Source organism: Chrysemys picta, chromosome 14, assembly GCF_011386835.1.
Source record: "Chrysemys picta bellii isolate R12L10 chromosome 14, ASM1138683v2, whole genome shotgun sequence".
In the NCBI taxonomy this organism is placed as follows: domain Eukaryota; kingdom Metazoa; phylum Chordata; order Testudines; family Emydidae; genus Chrysemys; species Chrysemys picta.
The window spans coordinates 16,129,077-16,154,682 of record NC_088804.1 but is presented as its reverse complement, the minus strand read 5'-3'; the positions used below and the strand labels follow the sequence as shown (position 1 = coordinate 16,154,682).

The 25,606-nt window shown below is 37.6% G+C and overlaps 1 protein-coding gene across 2 annotated transcripts in view; it reads right to left on the bottom strand.

Annotated features, from left to right (window-relative positions):
* TOX3 (TOX high mobility group box family member 3) overlaps positions 1–25,606 on the bottom strand; it is a 91,429-nt gene that overhangs the window by 18,195 nt on the left and 47,628 nt on the right. Inside the window, exons 2-3 of one of the 2 annotated variants that reach the window (XM_005289800.5) lie at positions 11,862–11,927; positions 7,676–7,930 (exon numbers count right to left, since the gene is read on the bottom strand). In XM_005289800.5, the coding sequence (XP_005289857.2) occupies positions 7,676–7,930; positions 11,862–11,927 (321 nt within the window). The remainder of the gene's footprint in view (positions 1–7,675; positions 7,931–11,861; positions 11,928–25,606) is intronic. The other variant, XM_005289801.5, reaches the window with a different exon arrangement.

Below are 25,606 nucleotides of genomic sequence, written 5' to 3'. Positions count from 1 at the left end.
CTACATTGAAACATACAAAATTAAAATGGCATTGAGGGCATAATAAACTAGAGTCTGAAAAGACCAGTTAGATGTTTTAGTCCATTACCAAGATAGGGAAGGATTGTATTTGCTTTAGTATTGTGTCAAACTGCAGTGGTTGTCTGCTGTAGCTGGGATTGTTACTGTAAATTGAGTGGGCTATATATACTGTTTATTTACACCTCTAGAAATCCCAAAAGTTGTTCAACTGAGCTTTGAACTCAAATCCGCAGGTATAAAACCAATTATCATGATTCCAATGCACACTGGTATTGCAAAGCCTTATGTCAGGGTTCCTTCCCAACTCTGAACTCTGGGGTACAGATGTGGGGACCCACATGAAAGACCCCCTAAGCTTATTTTTACCAGCTTAGGTTAAAACTTTCCCAAGGCACAAGTTCCACCTTGTCCTTGATCGCTGCCACCACCAAGTGATTTAAACAAACATTCAGGGAGGGCCATTTGGAGCCCTACTTCCTCCCAAAATATCCCCCCAAATCCCTACATCCCCTTTCCTGGGGAGGCTCGAGAATAATATCCTAACCAATTGGTTACAAAGTGAGCACAGATCAACCCCCCTGGGTCGTTAGGACACTGAAAAACAATCAGGTTCTTTAAAAAAGTTTATTAAAAAAAAAGATAAAAGAATCACCTCTGTAAAATTAGGATAGACGGTAACTTTACAGGGTAACAAAAAGATTCCTAACACAGAGGATTTCCCCTCTAGGCAAAACTTTAAAGTTACAAAAACAGGGATAAACCTCCCTCTTAGCACAGGGAAAATTCACAAGCTAAAACAAAAGATAATCTAACGCATTTCTTTGCTATTACTTACTATTTCTGCAATACTAAATGCTTAGTCCAGATATGGCTTAGGGAGATGTATTTACCCTGCCCTGGTTCCTTTGCTAACTCCTAGAGAACCAAACAAAGACACAAACAAAAACCTTCCCCCACAGATTTGAAAGTATCTTCTCCCCTGATTGGTCCTTTTGGTCAGGTTCCAACCAGGTTATCTGAGCTTCTTAACCCTTTACAGGTAAAAGAGGATTAACACTTTACATGGTAAAGAGGGATTTTATGCTACCCGTAGCTGTATGTTTATGACACCTTAACTGAGAATTAAGGGTCTACTCCTCCAAGGTGCTAAGCATCTTTTGAAAGGCGCTGAATACACACAACTCTCACTGACTTCAATGAGAGCCAAAGGCATGCAGCTTCTTGCAGGATTGGTCCCTAAGAGTACCTCTTAGTTTTAGTTACACTTAGTCAACAGCAATTATTTATTTTGAGATAATGTCTGTGGGTATTGTATTTCTTGAAAGGGGTGACTATAAAGACTACTATTCCTAAAGCACAACTCAAGTATAAAACAGATTAATACTATTTATCTTAATCTGAAATTTAGTGGCCCACAGTTTCTTGAGAAAAAATCAAATCACTGAAAGTAAAAGATCTCTTCTGGTGAGAAATAGCCACTGTTCCTATAAATGAATAATTATCACCTTCCAGAATAAGTTCTATTTTTTCCTATTAAGGATGGCAATAAACATGTTCATAACAATAACAAGGGCTTGTTTTAATAGAACGTTCCAGGCATTAAACATATTAATGACCCATGAAATAATTGTTTTATCTGTAACACATTAAACATAGCTATAACTCTGTATTAATTGAAAACCTACTTTCTCTCAAAATATAAAATTATAAACTGAATATTAAAAAAGAGATTACATGGAATTTTCTTTGTAAATGAAAATTAAAGATATAAATTAGAGGTACGCAGTCATGTGTGGTGAAGTAATTGCCTGAAATGAAGACTTTTTTGCCATTTAAACTAGGGGGGTTTTTAAGTTTTAATTTTGGCAATTTTGAGTTAATCTAGTCACTGAAAAACTAAATTAGCAATTTGGGATTAAATACAGTAAGATTCAGATCTTTAAGTAAAAAGCACCACTATTTTGAGATGTTTATAACATTTCCTTCTTCAGTTGACATATTTACTGCCCTCTAACAGGATAAAAATTGCAACTAAGTTCTTTAAGGCCATGACATCAGTTCACTGTTTATTTAAAAGTCTCTTCTTATTATCTCAGTTACAGCCACCATCATTTTTTGATTTTTGACCTCAGTCCCACATTTAACTTGTAACATAATTAAAGATGAGTTTATTCCAAAATGAATTAAGTGTATCTGGACAGGATCCTAAATGTAATCAGGGTATTGTCACAATCATAAAACTCAAATAGGATCAAATCCTCACCAAACAGAAAACACAATTTCTCCAACAGTCAGTAAAATATATGGAGCAATATATGTAAATTAATCAGTTTGTTTTTGTAAAATCTATACTTTTTTGGATTAAAAAAATCAGACTGAAAAGAGAAAATTACTTTACTGTCTGTTTCTTGGATATCAGAAAGAGAATTTCGAAATTCATCAAAGCTAACCTTCTGTTATGTACAACAGGCTAAGCTGAAAAGAATGTTAACAAGTTCAATTTTCATTCAATCAGCACTACTGCTCTCTGAAATGTTTCATTGCTGGAAAGAAATAAAAATAATCTATATGGTAATTATGAGGATGAATCCCCCAGTAACTTTCAGCTACATGAAAGGTCAGTTCTATTCAAGATATTTTATCAGTCCCCTGCACATACTCCTGTCCTGTCATTTTAAATCTGAACAGCATTTTATTTTCCCATTTACAGCTACCTGCAGAATTAAGTACTTAAGCCAAATAAGAAAAAAAAAGAAAGAAAGAAAGAAATGTTGAACGCTGGCAAAGGCTATAATAGCATGGAGATAAATCGTTCAGCTGCTCTCTCTCAAGCCTCTGGGGCTGCAGATTTTTCTTCTCCTGGTGCACTGTGGGTATTCAAAACTTGTTCAACATGATTTCATTTCATTTCAGGCACTGCCTGAGAAAACTAAATTACAGAATCAATCATACAGAAGGTCAGAGTGAGACTTCATTACAAGTATTGCATGCTTGCATGAATATCTTTCATTTATGACTGACCCAATATGTCACAATAGCTGTCTAGTAAAAATAATCCACTTTCTGAAATTGATGTACTACTGATGTCAATGCTACTCAGCAGGCTGGGCAGATTATAGAGAGGTGTTAAAAAAAAGGAACCCTCAGGAGCACAAGTTGTAGTTTTATAGAATTGCCATCTTTTGTAGATTAAAATAATTTTTCAGATGATCATCTAAACAGACAACAGAGCCTCAGTGTAAAATGTTTTTGCCAGAATATTGCTACTGATTTCTACTTATTTTGAGTCAGATATTTATAAGTTTAGTATCTGCATCATGTAAATCAAGCGTTTCTTTGAAGTCAAAAAAGCATCAACATTCCGTTTTTCATTAATACATTTTTGAATACTAGGATTTTATTTGCATATTATTAAAATGTGACTGTTAATCATACTGCACTCCTTTTATCTCCCCTTTTTTGTTGCTGTTGTCTGTTTTTAAATGTAATAGCATGCATTTAAGTAAGATAAATGTATTGTGGTTGTTGCCAATAATAATGAAGCTAATCAGCAATGTGACAAATTGTCACTCTTTTCTAAAGCAAAACCAATGTGACAGGGTAGGAAATCAGTCCCACTACATCATAACCTATCTTGTTCTTAATAGCATGAACAATTGTTAATCCATCAATACAATCTTTTAATAACTGCTAGACCACATTTATTCTGGTAATAAACATCTTGCTTGCACTTTGCATGAACTGAAGAATATAAGTAATAATAAATCAAGAATATAATGTAAGGTATTATTTATTATTTTTCTGGTCCTCCTATGGGGAGTATCTGAGGAGCCTGTAAAAGTATTATGATGTAGCTAGCCAACTCTGTACCCTAAGGGAGACATAGGAGAACCTTGACATAACCTATTTTTAACCATGCCTCTGGCGATTCCGCATTCAAGTTTATAGGTGAACATGTCAGGTAGTACATAGAACAAAGCCAAAGACACACTGTATTAATCATAATTCTGTCCAAGCACATTTTATTTTTTCAACATTTGTGATTTAAAATCTCATGACATTTCTTCAAGGTGAAATTCTACTGGACTTTTCAACAAGGTAAGTTTATATGAAGCTAAAATAACTATCACTTACAAGAAGCTCTCTAATAATACAGAAAACGACCAATGAACTTGATGTGGTTCATCTCAAATTATTTTAACTGTTTGTATTCAGCAAAGGAAACTACTGCTTGTTTTTCAGTATCTAGAAACTGTTTTTGTAATTAGCCATACACTATCAATGAACCATTAAAGTACGACTACCCAAAAATCACTGCATAAGAGCATTGTTCTGTAAGTGTATATGAATATCATAATTATTTTATGGCCTCATCTTTAGTTCTGTCAGATATAGTAAATTCAATTGACCACGAAATGAAATTTCATAGTCAAAATGCCTCCTTTACATTTTTTTATTGCTGTAATAAAGTTTTTATAGCTCCCAGGCAAGGTAATTCATGAAATGTCTAATTTAAAGATGAATTCTAATATTATTAATAAATATTTACCAGTTTAATAAAGTGCCCATTTTCAATATAAAATATGATATACTGTTTTCATTATCTATTTTCAGAATAAAGATGATCCATTGGGAATGTATCTGAATAGCAGATAGAGATAAAGAAGTTTTGGGAAACCTGCATGATGACCATTCTTTATTTTTTAATAGATCCTTAAGCTACCCAGTGTTTCTGGAGAGGGGAAGAGTTTGGTTTAAGAAGAAAGGGGAGAAAAAATGTAATCACTTAAAAACATGGGCTGGCTCTCCCACAGTAAAACCCACAAGGGACAGTCCTGGGGAGGAAATCATCACACGAATCCCCCTGCAAAGTTCCTCCCTGGTCAGACCATGGGACCTACCCACAATTCATCATCAGCTACCTAGTAAGCCAGCTCCATTAGCGTACAGCTTCCTCAGTACCACCTGAATTGTGGGGGGCGGGGTTTGGGTTGACAGTCTCCTCAGAAAATCTCAGAGGGGCTGGTGGGAGGATGAGGTGTGTGCTTGCCGAGGTCTCCTCCTAGCCCACCAGGAACCAATCCTGCCCCAATGAATCAATGGGAGCTATGGTATCAAATTCAATGGGCACACAATCAAGCCCCCAGTGTCTACTCCTTCCCCCCAGAGTGGGCCCTGGAAAAGGAAGGATGTGATTCTGCAGAAGCGTAGCTAACCTAGTGTGGGGGGAGGAGGGAAGGGTCCAGTGGAGAAGAAGCGATCCAATCAGAGGGTCTCTTCCATAAGCAGATCTGAAGGGGATCACCCAACGCCATTATTTGTGGGGAATCACAAAATATGAAAAATGCAAAATTAAAAGACAAATCCTGGTCACTTTGTTCACACAATCCAACTGGTAACACCAAGGTGAAGTATGCAGGATGTGGTCAAAAACATTCTATTATTTGTGCCTGAATTGGTTGTGGTGTATTAACTATATACCCATACAAATCACAACAGTTCAGGATTCCCTACTTCTTGGGCACATAATTCCCTACTTCTACTCCAAAGCCTGAGATTTTATTAAACTTTTTTCCTCTGGTTTAATCACTCCTTTTGCTCAATACATACACAGGCAGGGTGAAATCAGAGGAGAGGGATCGTAGTCTGAAAGTTATGACTCCTGGCCATGGAATTATTTGGACTTTCTGCCTGCTCAGCAGTGAGATGCTTTTATTTATTTATTTTTAGCATTAGCTATTTATCATGACCTTAATGGGAACATTCAAGTTTGCAATGAAGCCAGCAAGCTGTAATGGGCTTTCAGCTAGAATGGAGAAATCCAAAGAAACATTTGCTGCACATGTATTTGTAATTTTTTAAATTATTGAATCTCTGGAAATCCAATCTTTCCATGCTTTTACCTTATCTGGAGCGTTTAATTTAAAAAAATAAGACAATTTATATAAAACTGTAAACTGACAATATGACTTGCTTTCTTCTAGACCACCAGTAAACTTGTATTTTAATTTCACCACACTAAGCAGAAGCTCCTAGAAAACTGCTAATCTGACTAAATAACTATTAGTTGTATAACATATCTGTCTAGCTGTATATATAGCCATTCTTTATTATGAAATACAGAAACTAAACTCCATGGCTACAGTTTGAATTAAATTGTTAAGTACAGTAAATTTACCACTGAGATTGGAAATAATTGTGGATCTGATAGCCTAACCCCAAAACCACTCAAAAAATGGGACCTGTAGGAGAAAAAACTACAAGGTTCCCTTTTGTAGAGTTCCCCACCAGATCAAGAAATGAGATTTGAATCCCTGTACACTGGAATGAGCAAACAGTGTGGGCAATAAAATACATGGACCCTGCAAGCTACATACAGATCTACTAGGCACCATGGCAGTCTGTTTGAGGAACTGTGTCTTCTGAAAGTTCCCCCTACAACTTTCCCAGCCATATGGTCAGAGTCATCCGGGCCAGAGACTCCTCAACCCACTGCTGTCCCAAGAGACTTCCCACTAAAGTGGGAGTTTTACAGCATGAAAAGGCTCTGTAAAAAAGTTAATATACCTTAAGGCTTTACTAATTTTTTAGTGGATTCTGATTGTTGGGGTTAATGGTGTACCTATCACGCTAGCCAAACCTTTCCCCACAGTCAGATCTCTACCTCGCACCCCATCCCCACCCCACCCCAGGCTTTCCAGAGGCTCAGGGGTAGATGATGCCTGGCCTCAGCCTATCACCACTCCCAGGGGCATGCACAAGTAGAGCGCCCCTGTGTTTGCGGATCCTCAAAGGACAATCTTATTCTGTATTTCCAAGCCTAATCAAAATACTGAAAATAAACTCAGGTTATTAATTTAAAAAGATTAAATGCAGGGTCCTTAGAATAACTCCATGGAATATACATACATAGTATAGTCAAATATTTCCTTTACTGTCGATAGGTTGGTTCAAAAGGGAAAGGAAATGAAGAAACATTCTCTGTATTATGCTAGCAAACCATTCCCTGGTACTGTCAAGGCAGTTCCTTACCTTCCACCCAAAACATTATATTAATCCAAATAATTCCCTTAGAACTTACTGGCCTAACACAGGAGGAATTTTTACAGGGGAAGAGCCAGTTCCATCAATTCTATAGGACAAATTCTGCCCTCAAAAGTGCGGATATAGTTCTCATGAACTTCCTCAGCAGTCCTGAGTGCATTCAGTGGTCAAGTCTGGCCTATGGACATGGGTTTCTAAATCCAGTCCCAGATTGCAAATTCTTATGTTAACACTATTACCAGGCTGGTTCCTTTATTGTAAGATAGAGAAATCCATTCATACGCAGCTCAACAATACATGGTTTATTAATAACAAAGCCCACATTCCTGAATAGTTACCCTTAAACATTTTCCAGTTGCCATAGTGAAGCAAATAATGCTATTCCATTAATTGTAGTATTTCCTATCATATGTAAAGTGCTGCAGATACGCAGGTAATATTATCTATTTAATACTGGCAAATGTTTAAGGGTGACTACTGTTCTACTACCTCAGACTGATATTTTGAGAGATCAATGAAAATAGGTATTTTTACATGTCACAAAAATCTGCATTTCTATGTTTTGACAGGTGCTATTAATTCACTGAAAGATACAAAGGACCATGCCTACCATATGCAATCCATTGCTGTGGATTACACCATCTTGCTCCACAAGATTTCGTGATATTGTAATAGAAGGAAGATCCAAGCTCTGTGGAGGAAACTGGGGTGTAAATTCATTTCCTTGTCCAGGCAGCTGGTCGCCTAGACCCTGAAAGGGCAACAGTATATCTGCCATTCCTAGCGTGGGGTCTGACTCAGGAGGGGGCGTAATTGGTGGGATCTCAAACTCTTCATCTCCAAGGCTTGGAGTATGGAATGTCTGCTAAAAGAAAAGAAAAAGCAACCATATTAGAGTGCACCATTCTAAATATCCATTTTTGGATTTGCAAACCAAAGGAATTCTGGATTATTTAGCTCTCTGAAAATAACAAATTTTATAAGTTTCATATACATAGGGCTTTGTGGATAATTCTGATTAAAGATTTAAGTCTCATTATCATATGGTTTTAATGGAGTATCAGTATTAACCGTTTTTTAATGTGTACTTAATTAGCAACATCTGTCTTTGTTGTTAGACTGAACATCAGCCACACTGGATTTGGCCGTATAACAAATTGCCACTTTATTTATATGTTTTTGAAATAGCATCAGTGGCTTACATTATTCTTATGCTTCATAAAATACTGACAATTTTGTAGCACATACACTCCATTAATCCAGTACTGAACACGGCACATCTTTTGTTTCCTTTTTACAACTAACAAACATGAAATATTATAATTCAGTTTTCGATTTCTTTTCTACTCCACCCATGAAGTATAATGGACCCCTTTACAGAAGGGTTATTATTTGGAGTACAGACATTTATACAATAGCAATGGTGATTATAGCAGCTTCCAGTGTTTTTTGAAGCAAGCCAGCATGTTGAACAGTGGTTTTTTTTTTATTAAGTAAACACCTGTTAGGATGCCTGGAGCAGAACATTTATTGCTAGTTATCTTCAGGGTTTATATGTGTCTAAGATAATCTTTACTCACCTACAGTCTGGATCTGGCCTCTACATTGCTGACTTATTTGAAAAAAAAAAAAAACAACCTATGCTTATTCAGATTTCTTTCTTGTGAGCTAAATGAATTTCTGTATATTACTTCAGGTCCACTGCTGCTTAATAATAAAAATCTAATACTTGAAATTAGGCCATTTCACATGTACCCAAATCAGGACTATCTCAATCAAACTGGGCAGCTGGCAATCCTAAAATAGGCACTTTGTTTTATTTTGAACACGCAACACTGCTCTGGGATTTATTTGTTTGTATTAGTTCAAAATTCTAGTTGAGAGGGGCAAAAATTGTTTCATGTATTATTTACATTGTTTGAAAGAGTGTCTTAATTCCAGTTAATTTTAAAATGATATGTTCAGTGAAAGATCTCATTAACTGCTGTAAATTGTCATCCTTCAAACTGTTAATGATGATATAAATTAATAACCGCTTGAGAGAAGATGGAAACTGAAACACAAGTAAAACCTTTGCTTGCATACAGAACCTGTCAGCTGTCATCATTGGTCTCTCACCAGAAATGATGAGGTCCCAGACTGCTACAGTCTGCAGGAGCATAGTGAGAGAGTCTGCTGAGACTCTAGCAGTCTCGCTTGATGCAGAATATCGCAACTTAATTCCAGATTTGAAAGCTGGTCCTCCATTAGGGAGACATTTGACTTTCATTGCCATGTTACAAAAGGCGCACATTTTCTTACTGTGGAGCTCTGAGTTCACAAACACAAAGGATGGATTGGCCATGAGAAGTGGTTGGCTAATGAACATAACCCTATGGCTGCATTTGCAGTTATTTTGGCACTAATGTGGTCTAGTAACAGATGCAACTGTAATTTGTGACTCATTTGCTACCCCATTACTGCTTAATGAAATCTAACATATCACATTAACAATACGGATAAACACTCATTCTTGATATGTGGCATTTGGCTGTTTTCATTACCACTGTAATTAACACTTGAAATATTATTTCAATAAATATTTAAGGTGCTTTAAAAATGGGTCATGGTAATCATCATGACACAGAGACGGAAAACAAAGCAAATGTGTGGATTCTAAACGTGAAAGTGTTCTAGTGCTTACACTGTTCTCTCTGTAGGGCATTATTTACGGGAATAAAATGCTTTTCTAGCACGGCGGTGTCCATATGCAAAATCCTAATGAATAAGCTGCGCTCATTTAAATGTAAAAACTGAATAACAAAACACACACCAAATGCAGTAATTGCCAAGTTAGGCTCACACTATAATGCAAATATTATCACAATCATATTCTTATTCTTTCTCCAAGCAGTGAAATCAGTATTATTAGACTAGCGCTGAAACTCTGTTTTAAGTGTCATATTTATGAGGTCGTAGTAATTATGAGAATGGGATTTTGTTTCCTCATCTAAAGGGATAAATCCATTACAACTGTATAAATATATAATGCAACCATATAATAATGCAACATTTTTTATAATTTACGACAAGCAGAGAGACAATCATGAGTAAACTGATGAGTACTTAACATAAAACTAATTTTCACAATATAATTGCTTGAAATAAGTATACATTAAAAATATCTCTAAATGATCCAAGAATGAGGATAAAAGAGATGTAATCTAAAAGAAAAAAAAAAGTATTCTAGTGATGTAGTCTTAATCCAAATCATTGGGCTATTCAGATTGTAAAAAGAGGTATGTGATTTGATATTGCAGAAAGGTGCTGTTATAACCAAGATAGTATAATATTTCTGGGGGTTATCTTACCAATTGTATTTTTTAAGTTATTAACTTTTCAAATATTTATTTCTTACATTTTTTTTAAAAAGTGTGTGCATGGTTAAATGCCATCTGTACTGAAATGTTCAAAACATTTGTTCCTTTTGATAAAAATGCAAATCTGGAGAACTGTTGTATCAACATATAACAGCCAATGTCTGACACGGTGAATTATCACAGCTGGAATTAAATTGTCTCTGAACAGCTGCTGGCAGCAGAGCTTTCATCAATGTTTGATTCAAATGTAGGAAAGAAATTCTACAGAATGAAACATCATGTTGTCATTACAGATGGGGTTTGTGTTCATTATCACAAACAACACTGGAGCCAGTGCCAAACAATATTCCCTTATCTAAGCAGTCTTGTTGGATAAAAAGAGATGGTGGCCATTGTAAAAATGATTCATAAAATAATACTCTTAATTTGAACCTTCATCTTTATTGTAACACCTTCTTTGCCACTTAATTCCATATCACTTTCTGTTTTACTATAACGAGCACAGTCATGACAGAATTGTCACTTTCAATGAATAAGGTCAAGGCTGCTCATTTTTCTAACCTTTCCTCACCTTTGGGAGATTTATGATATACACCTTATGTACATATTAAATATTACTTACTACCAGTTTCTGCCTCTCTCTCCATATTCATATATTACACACGTATGCACATACTTTTTAGGCAATACATCTTGCCCTTTTTATCATTCCACCCTCATTGGAACAATAGCTGTTATTTTCCAGGTATGCCCAAAAGGCAGCTCCATCTGGAGCTGATGTCAATACTACTGCAATGATAGTCTAAACAACTAGCTGGCAGTAGATCGTGGTCTAAAAACAACTACGGGAACACTGTGGTTGGTGCACACCGCCCTTTACTAGCCCCACTCCTAAAAGCTAGCAGCCAAATGTATCACCTCAATGACCTGTCAGCCTACATCAGTTCAGACCCAAGGCTTGTTCCCAAGCCCATGTGTAAAACTTGGCTGAAAGTCTGTTCCTCCTTCCCCCAACACAAACATTGCAGCCAACTAAGTTGTTTTGTTTTCTAACTTATGTGAATGTTAAGAACCCAAATTAAAATGTTTGTATCTATGAGTGAAATTAGCATATTTGCTACTAATGACTTCTACTAGGCTTGCTTTCAAAATCTACACCTACTGTGCCTTTTATTTGTTTCCTTCTGTTTATAATTTTTTTCATACATAAAGCAGATTTGTTTCTATTGACATGCTATGTAAGTAACAGCCTTATGGACAGCTAAATTGAGTAGTAATGGAGAGCTGTCAGGTTATTTTCTTTCTCATTAAAGTCTTTATTTTGTGCTCCATAAAACACATACAAATTCAGCACTTCACTCTTCATCTGTTGAAAGTCTGTTAAATTATCAAAGCAAACAGCCGAATATGAACACAGATAAAAAGAAAAACATCTACCTCATTTGCAGTAAGAAATGCATTATTTGCCTCCGTCATGTTCATGTAGTTGTTATTGTTTCCAAACTGAAAGAAAAATAGATATTTGGCTTTTAATATATGCCATGATAAACCTTTATGACTATACAGTCAAAATATATTCTTTATCCCATCAACTACCCAGAAAAGAACGGCTTCGGAAAAAAAGAGAAGATGTAAATCTGCACATGCTCTTTTGGAGCTGCTATAGTCACAACCAAGCTGGATGATTCTGATTATTATACTGCTGATTGAATTAGTATGGATCATTTGTGTCCCCCAATTGTGCATAGGAAGGGTCCACTCTGTGCATGGAATCTGCCCCTTCTCATGCAGAACGCAGGGTCAACTGACTCTGCAGCACAATCACCTCTATCAACCAAGCATTTCATGGGTCCATTCTCAGAAATAGATAATTCATCCCCAGGCTCTATTATGTTTCTGCAAAGGCCCACCCATCACCCAGGAGGTCCTGAGGGGAACCAATGCCTGGGGAGTCCCCAGTAGCAGGATTTCAATTAGAGCTGATTTTAAAAAGGAAAGAGAGGGAGGGAGGATGAAGGAAGTCTGCAAGATTTTTTTTTAAACACTTCTCCCTCGTCTCCTCCCACCCATTCAAAAATTTGAAATATTTTGCTCAGTTCTCATTCCAATGGAGTCACACTGCCAGGGAGCCAATGGAGGGCAGGGATAGGGGAATTGTGCGGGGGGATCTGCCAGGTTTGTGGTCAGTCAGTGCCCCATTCCATTGAGGGCCACTTCCTCCCACACATGTGAACAATCAACAGGTATCCTCATGGAGATTTTCTCCCCCAAATTTCCTTCCTTCAAAGTCTGAATCATGATTATCAGTTGACTGTATTTGAGAAATATTTATTCTTTTTAGAGACTAGTATGGAAAAGAGGAGATTACCAGTATTTGGCTAACTGGTGATTTACATGCACTGCTCTCTTAAATGGCAGCAGTCAGATGTTTGTAGGAAAATAGGTAGACTGGTAACTATCTTTATATGTATTCTCAACACACACACAAGAGCATTTCATAAGCTTTGCTTTTCAAGAACAAATACCATTGGTGTGTTTGTGTTGTCAGCTGAAACACTAAGCTATTGAGTTTCAACCCTCCTTTGTGTTTCTAAGGTTCTATTTACTATGAGGCATAGTGAAAAAATATAATAAAGGGTAGCAAAAAAGATAACATAGATGTTATCTATGTTCATTAGTGTTGTTGCAAACTAGTATTTAATACCTAACATAGCACTGTGGGCAAGAGTGAGAAAAAGGGATTGCTGAGATCTCTGAACACGTTAATTTTTTATACACTGTCCATAAAATTGCCTTCTCACACCATGAGAGTTAAGGTTGCATCAGCATTTCTATCCTGGCCTCCTATTTTCTGAGTTTTATAACTCAAATATAAATCTTTCCTTGGATCTTTTCCTTGTCTTACAAAGTCTTGCGTGCATTTTATTTGAAATGATTTTTTTTAAAATAGACATTTTTGATACTACGGGGCTCTACAATGAGTGTCTGAGGATGGAGAAATATTCACTTTCACAGCCACCCCCACAATTGTCTGCTCGAAATGATAAAATCCTATAATGCTGCCAGAGCGTGATGAATCCATAATGAAAAGGTATGTCCTCCACCTTCACTCAGTACTTTATCCAACTTACTGCCTGGAGGTCTTGGCGATGAAGAGGTTTCAGACCTTGCCCCTCATACCTGCAGCATCAGAGAATGGGATTGGGGGGGGGGGGGAGAAAACTGGGTCTTTTCTTGATAGGGCTAATTTCCCTGAAAGACTTTCACAAGAACCTTTCCCCAAACTCAAATATGGGACAACTGCAGCAGCATTGGGAGGAGAGAAGAAAAGGAAGATGGGTAAAGGGAACTGATCCAAAGCCCACTGTAGTAAAATGAATGTCTTTCCATTGACTTCACTGGCCGGTGGATCATGCCCTTGTAGATAACAGAGTTTAGAAATAGGGTAGAAGACAGAACGGGAGGAACTATGGGGAGAAGGGAAGGTAAGAGATCAACTGCAACTTACAAAATTAGAGAGTAAAATCTCCACCCCAAAATACAAAGCGATACACAAACTGTATCTAGTACATGGTCTAAGTAAAACTGGTGTTTATGGCATACTTATACTGTGTCATAACTACAACTAACTATATATCTAAAGATGATGTAGATATAAAATTCAGGGGATCAGTTTTTAGAGTCAGCCATTGCGTATTCACAGGAATTTTTTCCAGACAAGATTTTGGATTTTTAGCATACAGACTTAGTACTCATGCACAGCAGTGAGACTGACATGATAGATTTCTCATGTCAGTGAGCCGAGAACTAAGAAGGATTTACATGAAAAACTATAATGGCTCCAAAGGAGATGTTCTTTTCTACAGTAACAAAAAAAACCACCACTTGTTAAAATAATATCTAAATACAGTCATGTACAAGAGAGTGATTTTATCACAATCTACTGGGTAGAGCCAAATTCAACCCTACTATAAAACTAGCATATCTTTCCTGAGATTGGACCTGCTCACAACAGGCCAGGTTTTGTCTATATACCTTTAAAAAGGGTTAGAATGATGTACTTTCTTCGTCTTCATATACTTAAGTACAACATAGGTTGCAGCAGATCTGAATGCCATAACTGTTTTTTTCCCTCAACTTTATGCTCTTAAAGTGAAAAAAAAAGCAATTCACAGATTGAAAATTATGTCTGTGTGTCATTAAGAATGTGGAACAAAATGAGAAAACAAGGAAAGTCAAAGTGAAGGTTGCAACTACATTTTTAACTTGCTATTGTGATTGAGAATTGCAGCTCCTATTTTATATAACTTCAGGAACTAACCTCAGACCATGCAGTACCTGTGCTTTTGTCAGTGTGTATCACAACTTCTACATTATTTAATTGTAGATTTTTGTCTGTGAATTAGAAATCCATTTAAGACAAACTATGTGTTATCAGTGAACATTTTAAAGATTAAACTTACTTATTATCTAATAGTAACCACAAATGACACAGGAAAATAAAATGGTTATTATCTTAAGGACCTAAACAATTCAAAAAACAAATTAAGCTTAGAGTGAAATAAGAACTGGGTTAGAAATCCTCTTCTGAACAGTTAGTATGCGAATGTAATTACTGAAGAAACTACAGCTAATCAGCTGTGAATTGTATCCATTAATTAGTATTTGCCCTGGAGAAATGAGAAAAATCAGTAACAATGTTAACACGGCAATGCACTGATGAGTACTGAAACACAGGGCCCTCAGCAGTTAGTCAAGCAGGTGGCTCCAATGGTCCAAGTAATTTTAAAAGCTCTCACCTGAAGTGCAGAGCTGGAATTACAAAGCACTTCTTGCATATCTTTTGTATCTATATAAAGCTATAATTAATGGCTTTTAATTTAGAAACACTTTATGATCATCTGGGAACAGTTATAAATCATTCTAAATAGAACAAGGAGTTCTATTCTATTTTAGTAAAATATTTAATTTAGAATGGGTAGACAAATCAAATGTGTTGTGTAAAATGAGTCAACACTTATCTCCATTTATTTTCTGGGAACTCACTTGCCCAGACTAACATATACCAGTAGTCTACATACTTGAGAATAGGGGTGCAAAAGGAGGACTAGATCCTGCAATGTAATTCACATGAGCGCAACCCTTGTGATGCTTCACTGACTGGGGCATTAAGGTGGATCTAGCTGCTGGATCTAGCCCTGATACCTTACTGTTTGAGTTGGCCTATGTTTTGTTTTAAAAATTACTTAGTAATAATAGTCAGTAATACTTCGTACTGTACGGTGTCTTTCACCTGAAAATCCCAAAGCGCTCTACAACTATTAATAAATAAAAGTCTCTGAAGCAGCATGCAGTGGTATCCCAGTTATACAGAAACAGAGGAACCATAAGTGACTTTCCCAGGTCACAAAGCAAGTCTGCGGCCCAACTGAAAACAAGAAGTTTTACTGCCTGCCAGTCCTGTGTTCAGCCATTAGCTCATGCTTGTTTGATTTCAAGAATTGCACAAAGTCCAGTTCCAATACTGACTAAGATTTGCACGCAGTCTCACTTTTACATATGCACACTGTATTTTGATGGAGCAAAAGAAACTGTATATGCACCCTCATTTTCTGCAATGCGTTGAAAAAAGAAAAGCAGGCAAGATAAAACTGTTTTGAACAAACAAATCATCTCTTTCATTCATTCTGCATGTACAATGCCTAGGGCCCTCCCAAATTCACAGGCCATTTAGGTCAATTTCACGGTCATAGGATTTAAAAAATCATCCATTTCATGATTTCAGCTATTTAAATTTGAAATTTCACGGTGTTGTAATTGTAGGAGTCCTGACCCCAAAAGGAGTTGTGGGGAGGTGGCAAGGTTATTATGTTGGGGGGGGGGGGGGGAGAGGTGCAATACTGCTACTCTTACTTCTGTGCTGCTGCTGGCGGCAGCGCTGCTGTGAGAGCTGGGCAGCTGGAGAGTGGCAGCTGCTGGCCGGGAGCCCAACTCTGAAGGCAGAGCCACCACCAGCAGCAATGCAGAAGTAAGGATGGCCTGGTATGGTATTGCCACCTTTACTTCTGCGCTGCTGCCTGCAGAGGTGGGCCCTCAGTCAGCTGCCGCCACTCTTTGGCCACCCAGCTCTGAAGGCAGCACAGAAGTAAGGGTGGCAATACCGCAACGCCCCTAAAATAACCTTGCGACCTCCCCCCTGCAACTCCCTTTTGGATCAGGACCCCCAATTTGAGAAACACTTATCTCTCCTGGGAAATCTGTATAGTATAGGGTAAAAGCACACAAGACCAGATTTCATGGTCTGTGATGCATTTTTCATGGCCGTGAATTTGGTAGGGCCCTAGCAATGCCCATCCAAATGAGTGGGAGCTTTGCATTAAAACTAATGACATTATTTGGTTCTATGTCTTTAAAATTACAACAGTCCTTGGGGTGAAATAGCCATGGACTTCAGTGGGGCCAGGATTTCATCCTTTTTACTCTATCATAAGGTTAGGTAGGTGGGAGGGTGTTTGTTTTCACTTTGGGGAATGGTAAGAAATCTCTTGTAGCTTGTTATTAGTGCCAATCCAAAGCAGTCAAGTAATTGCCATTCTGTATTCCATAGACCACCATTGCTGGTCTTCTCAATTACATACTTTCGATTACAAAGCTTGAACTGAAATGTCTAATCTCACTACACATTGCAGTTTTTAAAAACATTTTTCCTATATTAGGTTAAAGCAGTGATACTCAGACTGAGGCTCAGGAGTGCAAGTGGCTCTGTAATGTACCTCCTGCAGCTCCTTACAGCACATGCTATTAAAACACTGTGATTTAATTATTAAGCAATCTAAGTTATTAAGGATGCTTTTACTATGTTACTGTAGTTGATAAAATAATAATACTTAGTGAGAATAAGAAAGAAAGAAAGAAAGATATAGTAAGTGAAACAATTAATTTACACTACTGTGGCTCTTCTGAGTAATGTTGGCTTCTGAGCCATTAAGGTCTGAGTATCACTAGGTTAAAGTTTCTTTCCCACCCTACATGCTTGTCCTAATGGACAAAATCAAATCAACCCAAGGACCACGGTTAGGCTTTAAATATTGTGCAATATTCTTTTTAACTCTTATACCTTTCACTTGCAGTATTGCCTACCTCAGACACTCACAAATCATGAATCAGGTCCTAAAACACCACGATGTTAGCTTAAAAACCATAAGATTTTATAACAACAATAATTTAGATTCTGATTATTTGCGTTCTGTTTTTTGAACCTGTATGGTGTACTTGCCTTTAGGGTTTTCAATCTGTTCCCTGCAGCCAGGAGGGCTAGACACTTTTTTTTTTTTTTTTTTTTTAATGAAAGTTGAAATTCTCATGAATTCATATGAAACGAGGAGCTGAGGCAATACTGTCAGGAACACATCACAGGTGAGAGGTTCATAGAGTCTGGCTTCCTCTCCAACATAGCCTCCTCAAAATCTCAAAAAATAAATATGGGCTATAGAATGTGTTATTCTTCTGTAGCAGTGATGAGGCAAAACACATTTCCAGAAAGTAAAATATAAGCTACAGTAGATAATCAACTTTATATAATACCCTGTTCTAAAAACATGACCATATTTTCACAGCTGTACCAATAAGCCTCAAATCTGAAAGTATGAAAAATATGGTGGAGAATAATTCACTGTAAAATATCCCATGATTTTCAGAACATTAACTATGAGTGAGATGGGGAGAGTTTAGATACGTAGGATGAAATCTTGGTCCCACTAAGATAGTATGGCCACTGACTTCAATGGGGCCAGGATTTTACATATAATACTTAGCAATTCTTAAATAATAATAATTTAAATAATAACTGTACACATTACCATCCTTTTAACTACCAAAACCCTAGTATAAATCTGTTTTGAAAATTAGTGAATAAAAATGAACATTTAGTCTTGAGAGAACTCATCCCTGGTATTCCCACTAGAAAGAAGCAGATAGAGAAATACAGTAAGTAACTTGAAGATAGACCAATGGGTAAAATTTTCAAAATGCCATCCACTTGTCTCAATGAAACTAGCAGTGAAAGGGAACAGTCCCACCAGCAAGGGAGGAAGACACTCGCTTCTCCACTCTGGAAGTCTCTTGCACCCATTGGCCAGCAGGGAGGGAGCGTGCTGATTGGCCAGCATGTCACAGCTCCCATGATTTAACATGGAGCGGAGGCCATGTGGAGCCTCTTTCAGCTCCGTTCCAGTGGCCTCAAACTAGTCACCCCGAACTAGGAATTGGAATCCAGTCTGACAGATGCTGCAGGTATAGACATTCAACCCTTTGGGGGGTCAGGAAGGAATTTGTTCTCCCAGGGGCCAACTGGCAGAGGACAAGGAGTTTTTTGCCTTCCTCATAACATCTTCAAGCCACAGCAGGTTAAGTAGGAACACGTTTAGTGCCTAACACAGGTACTCAGGTTGAGTTGTTTATTCGTTGCAATTTGCAGCCAGTTTCCAGGGCAGTTAAAAGGATAAAATGAACAGTTCTCCAAGATAAAAGACTTGGGATTTTGGTGATAGGCCTTGGGCTCATGGGATAGGGTGAGATCTTGTGGCCTTCGCAGGCTGAGATTAGACTTGCTGAGGTCCCTATCCTTCTGCACCCCCTGTTCTCCTGGGGAGCGGGGGGGGGGGGGGAGGGTATTAGGACTAAGAGACAGATGAGTCCTGGAGCATAGACTGAGGAGAGTCTATCCCAAGTTATGGGTTATCTGGTAATGATCCCTGTAACCCTGGCATGGGAACAAACTAAATGCTTGGTAGAGGAGAGAGAGTGATGGGCAGGTAGTGCCCCTTCCCTGTGTTAAAGTTTAATAAAAGTTGCGACCTACCACTTAATTCCACGCATGTGTCTGTCCTCATTTTGCCACTATGTCTGCATCAAAGCGCTTTTAGGTGACTTAAGGGCCTAAGTCCAATGGACTTTCAATGGATTTAGGCCACTAGACCACTTAGGTGCCTTTAAAAATGCTACCTATCGAACAGAAACAAAGATTTTTATCATCATAATACTTTTACCTTCAACTGTGAAACATGACTCACCAAGCAAACCTATTATATATTCCCAATCAAACTCCTCTTGTTAGTATAGACTAACCATGCAAACACAAGGAACAAAAGGAGAAGCTTTTGTTCCAACCAAGAACAAAAACAAAATCTTGCAATAAGAATAGGCAGCAAAGATGTACTGAAATCATACCATAGTAAAAAAAAAATCACACCACAATATGTCAAGACAATGAATGGGCCCACTGGTACCATACTAACAGAACATATTGTGAGTTGGAACAAAACTTATTTATGCCACTTGAGAAGAAAAGTTTGTAATTCTGTACTCAAAGAGTAAGTACTGCAAGTCTGAGGAGGATAGGCCATACTTCTCTTACAGAACAGATATGTTGAATCCCTTAGGTGAAAATGGAACTCATATTTAACTAATGCAACAACCAGTGCCTTCATAATTATTAGTAAATAAATATCCAAAATAAATATTTAGGGCTAAATATTTAACGGGTACTCTGTGGTGTTTAAACACCGTATTCCGCAAACCCTTATGCCTCATTCCTGAAAACTCTCATTCATAGGCCCATTGACTTCAATGGGTAGGTTTCTAAGCATTATATGGGTGGGTGCAGGACTGGGCCCTAACAAAGCACTCTCAACAAACTAAAGGTGTGAATAGTAGAAATCAGACAACTACCTAATTTGTGTGTGCAAATATTCTTTGTATCTGCATTTTAGGTAGACAGACATCCACATTCTATCATTTGTGCTCTCATTTAGTTGATCCTATAAAATGGCACTCTCTAGAATAAAGTTAGAAGCCATATTTTTTAAATGTGGCCATTAATTAAATTATATATAGTCATTTCAGATGCAAAAGTATCTACTTGCACAAGAATATGTATATTTGTGCAAGTAGATATAATTATAGCTACTAAATATGGCCATTACATTATTATATATATTCATTTCATGTAGAAAAAATATATTTGTGCAAGTAGATGTATGTTTGTGGAAGTAGATATTATATATAATTATTATTATGGCAAAGATCTCAGCTCTATCATCATTTTTGGCAAATTAATTCCTGAGAGGCTATACTATATGAATAAAAAGAAAGATAATGATCCCAAAAGATGTAATTACAGACCAGAACTAAATTACTTTGCAGGTCTAAGTACTGTATCTTCATAATTCCACTAGAGAACATCTTCTCTGCATTTGGGCAGATTTGATTTTGCTGCCTGACCAATAATTACAGCTCTGGTAAATACAATGTCTGATAAGGACATCAATTAAGAATGAGCATTGTGTTATTTTTTTTTTTAAATCATCATGTTCACAGCCTGTCTGATTGAATGAAATGCCAAATTAAATTAATGGAGATTGCTAAATCTAGCTAGCTGGTGGGGAGCCATGCAGAAAGTGGGACAGCATAGACAATAAACTGTCTGTAATTAAAAGATGAGAAGCTGGACTAATGCTACTTCAGCCTGATTACTCCAAACACCACAATATACATTAAAATCATTCTGACAACAAAGTGTGAAGAATGGGAGGAGGTTTTGATCAACTAGTATCTACAAACACCAATATCGTAATCAACTGCATTCAATGCTACAGAAAATTATAAACCAAATATTATTTGTTCCCATCATGAAAAACAATTTACTTCTTCAGTTCACACAACTGCAATGCAAAGTAATTCACCAACAGTTACCACCTATCCATCTAATTATTTTTAAGTAGTGCCTTCACTTTAAGCATAGTTGACATATAGCTCCTGGACCCATGAATCAAGGAACATAGTGCTCTTTAGATGTATTTCCCTGAAAGAGCAAGTCTCCACAACCATTTAAATGCTTCAGAAGCTTTAGGTTATACTGCAAATTATTTCATTTTATTTTTACAATTAAAAGTGAAGAGGCATATTCGGCTCTCAGGTTCACTGACGTAAATCTAAAGTAAATCCTTTGTCTTCAGTGGAGTTACTTGGGATTTACACTGTTACAACTGAGTTCAAAATCTGGCCCAAATCCTTTAAAAATAATCAAGAAAAATCAAAGGGGATGTCAATTCCATCTCAGAGTGAATCCAAAATGGCACTCTGGATATTGTAGCTGCTTGCAGACCCTGCAAATCTCAGTACTTTGTCTTGCAAGATAGCAAAACTTCTGAAATAAGTAAATTGTAAATTACAACAAAGGCTATGGGTGATGGGTGTAACAGTAGACAAGCCACTGCAGCTCAACATGGAGAAACTTGGACGTTTAGGATGTAAGAGAGTTAGATGAGAAATAACCAACTGGTGTTCAGTTGGGGTCTGAAGAAGTCAGGCAGGACATACAATGAGGCCTGGTGAGGAAGGGATGTTGGAATTATTATGCAATGGTTAACAGCCCTCTGGTTTAGTAAAAATCACGTCATCAAAAACGAGCATTTGTGTGTATTTCCATGAAGTACTAGGTCATTGGTCAACAAGTAGGTTATGGTATACTTCGTGAGTTCATCCTTCCTGCATTTCTACATATATTTTGAAAGCTCATTTACCTTCAGGCATCCACTAAGGCACAGTATAATAAAAATAGTTTAATTCTAACTTTGTGAGATATATTATCATTAAAAAATACATGTTAAAATACAGAATAATACATTTTCTTCTGCAAGCACATTCATTTCCTATTTGCATATGCCCACAAATTTTCCACAGGAAGACTTTAGAGAACCTTGTAAAAAGACGACAGTTCATATCAGAAGCTACTCTAAAGATTTTCTGGCCAAAAGAAGTTAATATCCAATCCTTATACTACCAGCCATCCACATACAGAGCTCCCTCAGGTAATATACACCTCTACCCCAATATAATGCTGTCCTCAGGAGCCAAAAAAATCTTACTGCGTATAGGTGAAACCACGTTATATTGAACTTGCTTTGATCCGCCAGAGTGCACAGCGCCCCCCCCCCCCCCGGAGCGCTGCTTTACCGTGTTATATCCGAATTTGTGTTATATCAGGGTCACTTTATATCGGGATAGAGGTGTATTAGCAACTTGATTACTCCTCCATTGCTCAAAAATCAGGAGTGAAATGCTAAAGTCAACGGGAAAACTCCATTACACCCAGATACCTTACTTAGGCTGAAACTATGCCAGTATTCAGGCAAGTAGAATCTTTTAAAATAAATTACAGCATTACCTAACCCCTGCCCCCAATTCTGCAATCACATTTGCACATGCTCAGCTTTAAGCACACAAATAGTCCCATTAATTGTTCATTAATGTTAAGCAAATGCATAAGTGTTTGAAGGATCAAGATCTTATGCAGAACCATAGTTTTAAAAATTGCTTGACTGGACTTCAGTGGGACTACTCAAATTTTAAAGTAGAGCATGTGCATATGTGTTTGCAGTATTGCAACCTAGATTTTATACATTGGATTTTTTTAAAAATAACAAAGGAAGAAAATCTCATTGAGACAAAATACTTTTTTTCAATGTCCTGAAGACGACAGTGGTAAACTAAATTGTATTCATACATTCCCAGTCTCTATCAAACATACTGTTCGCAAATCTAAATATTTAAAAGTTTGCAACAAGCAATTAAAGTGAACATATTTAAAATTACTTTTAAATGCCTTTAGCCAGCAAGTAAAATCTTCAACAATAATAAAAAAAACACCTTGACAATCTCTCTAATTCCAGCCAAACCATTTAATATGAAATCCTTCTTCAGCGAATTCCATGGCCAGCAGCAGTAACTTAATGATATTTTGCCAAGTATGGGACTGTTCTACTCTTGGAACAGTAAAATGAGGAATATTTAATGGTCTCAAATTATAGCCATTTCACTGCTCTACAGCCAAAATGCTTCTGAAATAAATGTAGACAAACTTTACTAATTCTGGGTCACTGAGAACGAAAATGATGCTTAAAATTGTTGATTGGCTCTAGTTTTCAAGATATGCTATTGGGTCAATATATAAGACCCTTGACTTGGGAATGGCGGAGGATAAGTGAGTTATAAAGGGAAGGGATCTCAATTTAAACCAGAAATGACTAAAATACATCTTTGACTGGATCTGGGAATAAATCTATGACGGGGTTTGGACAGTACTTGCTTATTAGGCAAAACAATGAATGATGCAATCTGAAGCTGGTATTGCGTCATACATGATATGAATTGCATCATGTTATTCCTAGAAGTCATGGATGATGCAATCATAACAAAGCTTACATCACTCTGCTGAACAAATTGCCCTATATCAGCTCTAGAAATCATACAGTGTCGTGCTCTCTTATTTGTCAGTGTTTGATTTTATAAAAGGGACACATTTCTGTTTAGCTAAAGTGAGCAGAGATGCCTCGTACTTGTGTGAACAGTGCAGATAACTTCTGCTATGTTTGTGGTGAAGTGACTTTTGCATCACAAAAGCGCAGTATAACCACTATGGTTAAGAAAGCCTATCACCTTTATTTTGATGCAAAATTGGAGATCAGGACAACAGGTGGGCCCCACACATATGCTACAACACTTGTGCAACAAATCTTCGCCAGTGGTTGAACAGGAAAAGGAAATCTATGCCTTTTGCTGTGCCAATGATTTGGAGAGAGCCAACAGATCATACCAGCAATTGTTACTTCTCCATGGTGCCTCCAGTTGGGAAGGGTGTGTCAAAGAAGAAAAAGTGGACTGTGCATTATCCAAACATTCCATCAGCTATACGCCCAGTACCCCACGGAGAAGGACTGCCGGTTCCTGATGCAACAGAATCATTCGCACTTGAGTCAGACGAGGAAGAGGAAGAGGATGAAACTTCTGGTCCTGAACCATCAATGTCACAGGACCCACATTTTCTCCCATCCTCCTCCTCTGAACCACACCTCATAACACAAGGTGAACTGAATGACCTTGTCAGGGATTTGGAACTACCCAAGAGTAAGGCAGAGCTGTTGGGCTCCAGACTACAGCAGTGGAATCTCCTGGCAGGTGATGTTAGGGTTTCCATGTTCCGTGACCGTCAAAAGGATCTTGTCCCATTCTTCTTCATGGAAAGTGATCTTGTAGCCTGCAACAACATCAATGGTGTGATGGCAGCCCTCAACATCGTTCACGATCCAGATGAGTGGAGACTGTTCATTGATTCATCGAAGACGAGTCTTAAAGCTGTTTTACTGCATAATGGCAATGTTTTGCCATCAATTCCAGTTGGTCATGCAGTCCATATGAAGGAAACCTATGACAACATGCAACAACTTTTGAGCTGCATAAACTATGATCAACATCAGTGGCAGCTTTGCGGCGATTTGAAGGTTGTTGCTCTCTTGCTTGGTCTGCAGACTGGATACACAAAGTACTGCTGTTTTCTCTGCGAATGGGATAGTCGTGCAAGAGATTCCCACTACATCAAGAAAGATTGGCCACTCCGACAGTCATTGGAGTTTGGGAGGAAAAGTGTTCAGCATCCACCACTTGTTGAATCAAGGAAGATTTGGTTACCACCCTTACACATCAAGCTGGGTCTGATGAAGAACTTTGTCAAGGCCATTGACAAAACACAAGCAGCTTTCAAGTACCTCCGTGGAAAATTTCCAAGGTTAAGTGAAGCTAAGATAAAGGAAGGTGTCTTTGTTGGTCCTCAGATTCGTGAACTTCTTCGAGATGATGCATTTGACCATGCACTGCGTGGCAAGGAAAAGACGGCATGGAAAGCCTTCCAGTTAGTGGCAATAAATTTTCTCGGAAACAACAAGGCAGACAACTACAGGTTGTTGGTGGAAAACCTCCTCAAGGCATACAAAAGCCTTGGTTGCAACATGTCACTAAAGATACATTTTTTGCACCCTCATCTAGATTTTTTTCCACCGAACTGCGGAGCAGTGAGCGACGAGCACGGCGAGCGATTTCACCAGGACATTGCAACAATGGAGAAACGCTATCAGGGTAAATGGAGCCCATCAATGCTTGCAGACTATTGCTGGACAGTGACAAGAGATGCTCCATTTAATGAATACAAGAGACAAGCCAAGAAGCGCCGAGTAGACACTGAATAGGACTAAACTATGTACTTAATAGTTTTTTGCCTTTTGTTTCATAATAAATTTTATTTATATAACCCTTTTGCTGATTTTTAAAGTGTTACATAAACAGGACAG